This window comes from Aquila chrysaetos, chromosome 12, assembly GCF_900496995.4.
Source record: "Aquila chrysaetos chrysaetos chromosome 12, bAquChr1.4, whole genome shotgun sequence".
In the NCBI taxonomy this organism is placed as follows: domain Eukaryota; kingdom Metazoa; phylum Chordata; class Aves; order Accipitriformes; family Accipitridae; genus Aquila; species Aquila chrysaetos.
The window spans coordinates 21120700-21131483 of record NC_044015.1 but is presented as its reverse complement, the minus strand read 5'-3'; the positions used below and the strand labels follow the sequence as shown (position 1 = coordinate 21131483).

Genomic DNA, 10784 nt, shown 5'->3' with positions numbered 1-10784 from the left:
CTCTTTTCTTCGTTGATTTCGTACAGATACAGAAATGCTTACTTCCAGCATTTTCTCTGCTTTCTTGGAACTTTCTGGCATATTCTCCCAGTATGGGTTGAGCTATCTCACAATATTATCATTAAGTTTCTTTTGCCTGCATGTACTTCATTTAAGGTGTCATTTTAACCCATTTGAACAGATTGGGGGGGGGGGGGGTCCCCGTTACAGATTTTGAAAAGTATTTGTTACTTCAAGGCACATATAAGAGCATGCTACAATGCATGTAAATCTTGAAAAATTATTCAAAATATGGAATATTTGTTCTGGGATTGCAGTAGAAATCTGAATCTGACTTTTTACACTGTTTTTTACATTTCATGTAGTCATGAGAATTTTGGGGAATTCTGCAGGCCACTCTTGGTACTTTCTTGGTGAGCAAACCTGTTCTGTTGGTACTGTTTGAACGATCTCCTATCTTGCCCTAGCACACCCGGGAGGAATGGCTCTAGTTTGTGGCCGAAGTTGTGTCAGAATGAATAAAAGTACTTTTCGCTTATATAGATAAAGATTTTTGAAGGTGCAGAAAAGTAATGTGTTGGAGAAAAATCCTTTGCTAATCTGTCTTGCAGGGATTTTTTGTATCTTTTCAAGATGGATAATGTTCAGACACTCCTCTGATGCAATCGTGAGTTGTCCAGCAGTGCCAGCACTGAGAGAGTAGGGTCTTCTGGTGGTGTCAGAGTCCACTGATCCATTAGTATGCAGGCTTTGGGAGTACCCCAGCTTGCAACTTCTTTTCTGACAAGCTCAAAGCGTTTTCCTGCAAGGAAATTGCCCTGTGACTAGCCAGCTTTCTGAAATTCCCACTGCACTTAAGTTCTGATAGGAGGTTCCACAAGAACTTTGGTTTGTCACAGGCAGTCATTTTTTTTTTCTGTTGCCATGCCCTAAAACGTGAGTGTCTGCTCATCCTAAAAACTCAAGTATCTAAGAGCATATACATATCCAAGATCCCTGTGAACAAAAGTGTCTGCCTCTATGCTTGTGGACATGTTGCGGAAACTTTGGGGTTTTTTAACCGGTTTACCCAGGTCAAGCAGCTGTTTGTTATGTATCAGTTTGGTGTCCTGATGTGCGCAGCCCTCCTGCTGGCATTCGACAGAGACCTGCATTCTGGTTATTTCTGAAATGGTGTGTGAATAACATTGTGTTGTCCTGTCTCCTTATTCTGACTGTAGGCAATTCCAGAGTCGATTTCTCAAAGGAGCTATATATACCTTGGATTTCTGTAGTGTATTTCATAGAAGTACAAGCTTCCTTAACACTGGACCTGGCAGTTGGGGAGGTACTGAGAAAAGAGTTTTTGTTCTGCTGGTGGGGATGGAGTGTAACGCTGATGTAAATCACCTCACCAAGACACCTGCATACTTTTGGTAGAGTTGGCTGGACCAACCTGACTTTACCTCTGTTTGTGTTTCAGCCCTTGTAAGCAGGCTACAACCTGTGCAGTTGAGCCACGTTAACCTATCATCTCTGAGGTTTTGGACAGCCTTCAGTGCAAATCCAGCTGATCTGGCTTCATTTGCCTGAGAAGAATGAAGCTATATTTCAGTTTCCTCTCTGTTGAGATGTCAAGAGGGCTATAAATGTGTGTGGTCCTCTAATTTTAATGATGCTTTTTGTGATACAAATACCCAAGTATTTGGAGTAGAACTGAAATTGCCCAGGTATTTTACACAGCCTCGGACAAATAATTTGTTGAATGTCACATCTCTGAGTTGGAGCCCTCTCAGTTGGTTAACCAGTAACCTAAACATGAAAGCCTGTACATCTGACTGCTGAAACCCTGAGTCATTCTATCCTTTAATTAAAGCATGTTCCTTTAATATGTTCCTCTTGCTTAAAATTATGTGAGAATTGTTTCCTAGAGGAAAATGCCTAATGAATGCACTTTTATTTAGTATTTTCTGTAAATTAGCTAAATAAGGGGGAAAGCTTGAAATATCTAGGGTATGTCAGGCAGTTGCAGGGGATGCATATGTCAACCTCAAGCATGATTTATCTTACATGCCTTTTCTGACAGTTGTAATTTAACGGCTGTATTTTCCTCCAGGCTCTCAGGAGGCTAAACATCTTTTCAAGTTTCTAGCTTTGTGGTGGAAGAGTAAATGTCTGTTTGCCAGTGTAATTCATCTGAGTCATTCTGGGAGAGGCGTGGAACAATTCAAGCATGACTATTATAAGAGGGACTCTCTTCCTGAGGGTAGAGTTACTCTTGCTGTCTTTCAGAGGAAAGTTCCCCATAACAACTGCTCCTGCTAATTGGCTGGTGCGATGCTATGAACTAAAAGACCTAATATATTGAGCTCTGGTCTATTGTGATATTCTTTTGCATTTCAATTTGACATGGAGTTAAAGAGAACAGAGCAAAGAAGGAAGAGGAAAAATTACCACCAGAGTTAGCATTTCACATACACTGAGGTGGTTTTTCTTTAAAAGTTTGAAGAGAGAAGGAATTATAAAACCTAAACTCACTTCTTAGTCTCCCTGTAATAGTACTGTTATCGTAAGTAGTTGTCATTGCCAGTTTTGTTTTAAAAAATGAATTTAAAACGTTTTTCATATTGTCAAACGCATAGGTTATCTTACAGCCTCCTCTGAAGGTTTAAAGACTTTTTGGCGTATGGAAACACCAGCGCAGGGTCGTGTTTGACAGGGGCACGAATTGGGTCCTCTATCCGCCGTGGGCTGGTGCTGACTTCTGCCTTCCCCTCGTGCGGGTTGGCACCCAGCCTTGCCCCACGGGGCTGGTGCCTGCTCTGGGGCAGCCGCTGGTGGGTTACCCAGCGCCCCGCGAGTGTGGGTGACACCCTGCGCGATTGCTCCCGCAGCCACCGGGCCTGCCCTGCCAGGACAGCAGCACACCTCTGCACGGCCCCACCTTGGTACAGAGGGAAAAGGGAAGAGCCTCTTCCACGTATTTCCTTAAACATTACTTATCACGTCCCCTAACAGCAAGGACTGAGGTGGCGCGGACTGCTTCCTTTGGCCTACTTGTGCCTACTCAGAGGGGGAAGAAAGACGGCGGCCGGGGGGGAAGGGTGCCCAGCAGCACCGCCGAGGCGCAGGGGCCGCGCTCGGGGCCAGCGGCGTGCCGCCCGTGGGAGGCGGCGGCGTCCAGGGCAGGGACGGCCGGAGCCCGGCCGGGGCGTCCCCCTCCCCGCCTCCCGCGGCCGGGCAGGGCGAAGCGGGTCCCGCGGGGGAGCTCCCCGCCTCACGCCTTCCTGGCCCCTCTTTCTTCCCCAGGCCTGCGGGGTCCATAAAAGACCCCGCACGGCAGCGCCCGCGGCTGCTCCCTTCCCGGCGGGCGGCGGGCCGGGCCGCGGAGGGCCGGGCCGGACCGGGCCGGGGCGGGGCGGGGCGGGGCGGCGGGGATGCCCCGGCCGCCGGCGGGGCGCTGCCAGCTCCCCCCTGTGCAGGTCCTTCGACCCGAGCCGCGCCGCGGCCGCAAGCAGGGAGGAGTTAGCAGGGAATAATCGGAAACGGGGTGGAGAGCAGCAGCTGCAGAAACATTAAAAGCACCGAGCCCCCGGCCCGGCCGCTGGAGTCGCTCCGCGGGCACGCAAGATGCGCAGGGCCGATGGGGGCTCCGCGCCGCGCTTGAGCGAGGTAAGGCTGGGGGAGCCGCGGCCGCGCACCGCGCCGCACCGCACCGCAGCCCGCGCACCGCCGCAGCGCGGGGTCGGCCCGACCCGGCCGGAGCCCGGGGCCGCCGCGAAGTACCAGAGCCGCGGGTCGCCTCTCGGCGCGTGCCCCCGGAGCTCCCGAAAGAAAAGAGGCGAGGGGGCTGTACCCGGCCCCGCCGGGCCCGGCTTGAGGCTGCGTCCGGCGGAGGCGGTGCGGGACGGGAGCGGTGCGCGGTAGCGACCGAAGCGGAGCAGGAGCGGGCCGGGAGCGGTGCGAGCAGCAGAGCGGGAGCGGTGCGGGCCGGGAGCGGTGCGGGCCAGGAGCCCGGGAGCAGCGCGGGGAGCCGAGCCCACTGGCCTCGCACCTCCTGCTTTGCTCTGCTTAGGCTGTAATTTAACGACTCTGCCTGTTCTTTCCCGGTGTGATTTCATGTCTTTACTTTAAATGTCCATTGGGAAATGTTTATATGTAAAGAGGGTTTCCTCTATATCTGTATTCTTTAATCACCCCCGTTTCAAAACCTTGCAATGCTAATTATTCAAATGCGAGGTATTTTTTTGCCATCCTTTGTTTCAGACCCACGGAATGGGCTTGCTATCTAGCTTATCTACGTATTTTTCTTGATTTTCTAAACTTTTTACTGCTCCGGGTTTTGCAAAGCACGTTCTTTCTTTTATTTAGCAAGGGCACCCCCTTCCTGTTTACAGCTTTGAGGTGATCTCTTGCTTATATACACATCAGTGAATTCACCACTGTTCGAGATGGCATCAGTAAACTGCGTAACTGCCCCCTTCCAAAGCTTATTCAGACTTTATTAATGGAGGAGAATACAGGTCTTCTGCCAAGTAATTTCTATGCAGGCTTTCATGCATTTGCAGTTAAATCAAATCAAGCCCTTTCCCTTTCTAAATCTTTGCCATTATATTACAAGGTGTGTTTCCTATTGTAGAAAAAGATACACTAGAACTTATTGCTGGGGAGCTTTGAGATCTTTCGCCTTGGAAGAAGTCCAGTAATGCAGCCCTTGCTGACTCCAATTTACCTGTTCAGCTCTGCATGACAGAACTTTTTTTGTCTTATTAGCTTTACTGATTGAATATGCCTAACCATCTTTTAAATGTATTTTAGCAGCTGAACGAAACCGATTCTTGTGTGAATACATGGGTGACTCTTGACATATAATTAAACTAGCAGATTATTATAAACCGTTTATCACTTGTTACATTGTTTGCTTGCCTTCTTTTAACTGTGGGCTTTGTTCCTCTTGTTCTCAGGGCTGCGGTTTCTGAGGCTGTGCGGCAGCGCCAGGCAGGCTGCGGGGCCAAGGAGCTGCGGAGCAGCCACCGGGTTTGCGCTCAGCGTCACCGTCCGGTGGCCGCTGGGGAGGCGGCGCCCAGCCGGGCACCATGAGCTCCGGCACCACCGCCCCGCTGAAGGTCGTCGGCAACCTTGCCAGCACCGATGTCAACTATGTCATCAAAGAGCATTATAATTACACAGGAAAGCTAAATGAGAACACGGACAGTGGAATAAAAGTGACGTCGGTGGTTTTTATCATCATTTGCTGCTTTATAATCTTAGAGAACATTTTTGTCTTGCTCACCATCTGGAAAACCAAGAAGTTTCACAGACCCATGTACTATTTCATTGGGAACTTGGCTCTTTCAGACTTGCTGGCTGGTGTGGCTTACACTGCCAACCTCCTGCTATCTGGACACAAAACCTATAGCCTCACCCCCTCCCAGTGGTTTGTAAGAGAAGGCAGCATGTTTGTTGCCTTGTCAGCTTCTGTGTTCAGCCTGTTGGCCATTGCCATTGAGAGATACATCACCATGTTGAAGATGAAACTCCACAATGGCAGCAACAGCTTCCGCTCCTTCTTGCTGATCAGTGCTTGCTGGGTTATCTCCGTGATACTTGGGGGACTCCCAATCATGGGCTGGAACTGCATCAGCCTCTTGTCCAACTGCTCCACCGTGCTGCCTCTCTACCACAAGCACTATATTCTCTTTTGCACCACCGTTTTCACTGGCCTTTTGCTATCTATTGTCGTCCTCTATTGTAGGATCTACTCCATGGTGAGGACTAGGAGCCGCAGGCTGACATTTCGGAAAAACATTACCAAAGCTACTAGGAGCTCAGAAAAGTCACTAGCGTTGCTCAAGACAGTGATCATAGTCCTGAGTGCCTTCATCGCCTGCTGGGCTCCCTTGTTCATCCTGCTTTTACTGGATGTGGGGTGTAAAGTGAAGACCTGCCCAATCCTCTATAAAGCAGAGTATTTCTTAGTACTGGCTGTGCTCAATTCAGCCACGAACCCTATCATCTACACCTTGACAAACAAAGAGATGCGGAGGGCTTTCATCAAGATTCTGTGCTGCTGCAAATGTCCCCCAGCAGATTCTGGGACCAAATTCAAGAGGCCGATCATTGGAGGGATGGAGTTCAGCCGGAGTAAGTCTGACAACTCCTCCCACCCACAGAAGGAAGAAGGCGACCGTCCTGAAACCATCATGTCTTCGGGCAATGTTACCTCATCTTCTTAGGAGTAACCATGGGGGTGTATTTCAGAGCTTTCCTCTGAAATCGGGGAGCTGAGACGCCTCCTGCTCACGGCAGTAGCGCTGGGCTAAGTGAGCAAGTAGCATTAGTTCTAATGAGGCAAACGGTGCACTTGTGAGGCTGGAGTTCAAGAAATGGGACAGACTGTTCTGGCTCGAAAATCTTTTTCCCTGGAACATGTTTTGTCTTTGCACTGAGGCAGCTCAGGATTGTCAGGCGCATTCATATCCTGAAATCTCCTTAGTAACTCTGAAAGACTGATGCCTTGGTGAAATGATGCCTGGTGTGTGTGAGAGAAAGAGAGAGGGGGAGGAGGGAGAATGAAACTTTTTTTTTTTTTTTTCCCATGTGAGAAGAATGTGAAGTTATTTCTCCTTTACTTGCAGCAAACCACTGACACAAAGATCTTTCTGTACTGAATTTAGTGGTGGCTCTTGTATAGTTGGTCAGAAGTGTTCATTTAGCATGTAACAAGGAAAGAGATCACACAAATATAACTTACACCATGTACAACCATAATTTGGTGTCACTTTCCAGAGTTTTAAGTCATAAGGTTTTATTTGCAGAGTCCAAAGCTGTTGGGGTTTTATTTAGCAAGGTCATAGTTGTGAATTTTTGCTGTCAGTCCGTATTACATTTGAAGACCATGAGCCAGACTCTGCAGTTACTTTCACCTGTACAATTCTATTGACTGCATCAGATTTTATGGAGTAGCTCAGAGCAGCATTTAGCCCCATACATTGATTGCCTTGTTATTCTATAGCATTAAATAAACTGCATTATCATGACAAATGCAAGGTAGAACTAAAGGTCATTTCTCTTTAAGATGACTGAAAGTAAATCTAATAGTATAAGATACTATTGACAACAGCAGGATTTTTGTCTAAGTAAGAAGAGTTAAACACTGAAGGGGCATTTCAGTGTCAGGTTCATAGTCTTTCCAAAGGTAAAGATCAGTTGGAAAATCTGAAAAGAGAACCTTGAGTTTCAGAAAAATAAAAGGAAAGTTGAAGTGAAATGACTATAGATAAATGCACTTCCATAACAAAATGCAATACATTTTGGCACATTTTATTAATGTTTATAATTTCAGCAAAGATGTCTGTATTTTATCAGTTCATTGAGAAAGTATCTGTCATTAAATTGAATGTATTTGTTTTACAGCATCATTTTTACTCCTCTATTTTTCTAACCTGTGCTAATGGGGTTGAATGTGTACAATGTAAATAAGTTAATAAGATGCAGGAGTCTTCATGTGCCTAGAGTATTACTATAACAAAAGTGGTATATCTGGGATAGCTGAGAGCAACTGATTGATTTACAGTTATTGGCAATTCCTAGAAGTGGTATTTTGTAAAGAAAATTTATTGCCTTTGTAGTAAAATTTCCAGTGCAATTAAACTGTTTTGTTTTGGTTTTTTTTCTGGTTTAAAAAATAGTATTTAAAATGTTTCTGACTTTTATTGTTCAATTTGCACATAGCTTTATTGACTTCTAAACATTAATAAACTGATTTTTTTTTAAAGATTCTGTTATCAAATTACTAGTAGTTTTGCAGTATTGTGGGGGTTTCATGCCAGGTGTGGTTTCTTGTTGACAGAAGTCAGTGAAAGAATTCCTTGATTTCAGTACATGCTGGGATTAAGCCAATTCTGTGGGGACATAAGATGCATAATGCCACTTACAGGATCATGTAAAATACAAAATGAATGCTAGAATATAATTTTTCATCAGCACATGCTGTATCGATGAAATGCCATTAAAAGAATCTCTACAGTAGCAATTCTTCTCCAACAGCTAATGAAGTACAGAGGAAAAGACAGATGCCTGCCAGTTTTACCATGACTGTCTAGAGTAGAATAAGTGAAATAATTCATTTATATCACTAATATAATTTGTAAGTTTAATTCTTAGCTTATTGCAAACATCAGGGAAGTTTATGAAACGTAGAATGGTGGCCTCAGCTATGTAACTGCTGCAGCTCTGTTGGGTCCACCAGCAAAGACTGTGGCAGCATAGTTGAATAGGTACTGCATTACTTCTTCCAAAGGCTTGACTTCCATTTCCTCTCTTGCGGCCATTCCCTCTCAGCATTACTTTTAAGTTCCATGGAGCTTGTACAGGATGCAGTTGGAGTGTGAAGATAAACCTCACCTTCTTGTACTGTATGTCATCGCTGTGCAAGGTTTACTGTGGGAAACAAGAGCCTACTCACTGAGGAAGGCTCTGGGTCATAACCTCACTTCCTGAAGGAAATTCCAAAAATGCCCCAAAGACAAAAGAGTGGAAACAGGCTGGAATTTCTCTCCATCTGTCTGCCTATATGGAAGGAATGATTTCATGTGTGCTCACTTCCTAAGCTTTTAATTAGTGACCTGAGCAGGGCTGGAAAAAATGTCAAATCTGTATTTACGCACAAGATAAAGTCTCTCTTGGCTCAGGCCTTCATTTGGCCAGGGATGGTTTATGCTGGGCGCTGACAGTCATGAGGGAAAGTGCTGCTTTGTCCCAGGGATAAAGTCACTTCTGTGCAGAGCACCAAAAGTATATAAACCATGAAAGTCCAAGTTAAGCCCTCAATGTGCGACCAGTGAGTAAATAAAGGCAATGTAGGGGGACGAGGCAATGTACAGGGATGACTGAATTTGTAAGGGTGTTTTCATCCAAAGGATGAGGGCCCTTCCACTCTTGAAGCCTTATGAGCATTAAGGTTGTTTGTCCCACATGGGTCTGTGGCAAGGGACGAGCTGTGTCACAGCATGGCTGTCTCACTGGCCTCTCATGACTACCACCGGCCTTTCTGTATTTGTAGCTGATAGACCACAGGTGAGTCACTTCCCTTCCTTTTGCCTTTGTTTCTGTATCCCTCACTTATCTATCTCGTCTAATTGCACTGCGGGCCTTTGCGGAAAATGACTGTTTCCCCTATGGAGGTGACTGTGTGATGGGAGCCCAGTTTTGGTAGGGAAATCAAAGCCCTATGTAATTCACGCAATAAAAGAAGTGCAAACGCCAGAGTGTGGCACTGGGCCATGGGAAGCATTTCCTATGCTCTTGATCATGATGACTGAAATCTGTTTCCTCCACAGACAGGCCACATGTATGCATGCAGACAAGATTCAGACAGGGAACAATAACTGTAATAAATAATAACAATAATAAAAGTAAGGGTTCCTGCTGAGAAAAAAATAAAAGGCCATTTGTACTGCTTTTCACTTCCTAGGGGGGAACTCCACAGCTCCTTGACCACGGACATGCATTACCATACACCAGCAGGTTAGGCCAGATGTGTAGTGCACAGTTTTGAAGTGTGTGATGAAGAAAGCACCCTTCCCAGGCCCTGGACTGCCTTCTGTACACCCCAAAAGGGAGTGCGGCTTTGTCCCATTGTTGGACATGTGACAAACGGGCAGAGAAAATGAACTGAGAACTGAAAAGGTGCATTATACCAAATGTCTACGTGAAATAAAATAGCCTGAATTATCTGGAGTAACCTGGCCCTTTGATTCTTTTTCCTAGCTGTTCTTCCAGTGTAAGGAATAGAACAGGAATCGAAAATGATCATAAAATCTGTCTGTTGCTTCCCTGGCAACTCCCTGACCAGGTATGCCTGTGTGAGACCCAGGTATAGCAGGGTGTATATTGGGCAACAGAGGGGCTGCAGCCAGAATGCCCTACAGACAGCTCAGAAGGAACAAACCTTGGGCTTGCTGTACAATGCAGGCAGCCAGGACCAAAACTAGGGGACATAAAAATGTAAAAATACTGTTATCAATCCTTTTCTTACTCTGTCAACTAAGAAATATAGGGATTGCCCATCTGTAACATTTCCTAATTCCTAATTTGGCCTGGAAGATCTCAATACTGATTGCATTTTGTATGGGCTGAGGCATTATCGGATGTTGTAAAAAGGGTCACATTGACAAAGCATCATGGATGTGGATATGTAGATTAGAGCTATGTAACCTACTCAGCTCTGAAATGCTGGAAATTCCTCAAGGACAGGCTTCGTCATTTATGGGGTTCTGAAATTCCCCAGGAAAACATCTATTGTATTTCAATAATTCCCCATACTCTTTTTCTTAGAAAATGAAATTAACCCAACTACAACTGAACCTTCAAGGATTTAAGAAACAAACAAACATCTATCTAAATTCAGTTTCCACAATCAGCTTTCACAAACTTTTCTAATCCCATCTTTGCATTTACAGATGGAAAGAGTTCACTCATTCACTATCACCTAATTTATTCTGATAGAACCTTATTTCTTTTTACACAGTCTGCAAGAATCACATTCGGTCAAGAAATCTCCCTTCAATTATTACTCTATGCACAGGATTTTCTATGATAATTAACAGTAATCAAGTTCACCCTGCACACAGGAGCTAGATATAAGAACATGTGGTACAGCTAACTTGTTCCAGTACAAGTTTTCTGCTGAAATAAGAAGTGCCTAGAGAGATCTGAAACTCAAGCATCTAATATAAGTTATTAACAAAAAAATTGTGGGTTTTTTTAAGTTGAGAACATAATTAGTGTACACTTATGTGATC

The 10784-nt window shown here is 45.4% G+C and overlaps 1 protein-coding gene across 1 annotated transcript; it reads left to right on the top strand.

Moving 5' to 3' along the window:
* Nucleotides 1-3131: 3131 nt before the first annotated feature.
* On the top strand, nt 3132-7756 carry S1PR1 (sphingosine-1-phosphate receptor 1). Its single transcript, XM_030033758.2, has 2 exons — nt 3132-3651; nt 4944-7756. Exon 2 carries the CDS (start codon nt 5076-5078, stop codon nt 6213-6215), a length of 1140 nt encoding a protein of 379 aa, XP_029889618.1. The 5' UTR covers nt 3132-3651; nt 4944-5075; the 3' UTR covers nt 6216-7756.
* The last annotated feature ends 3028 nt before the right edge of the window (nt 7757-10784 follow it).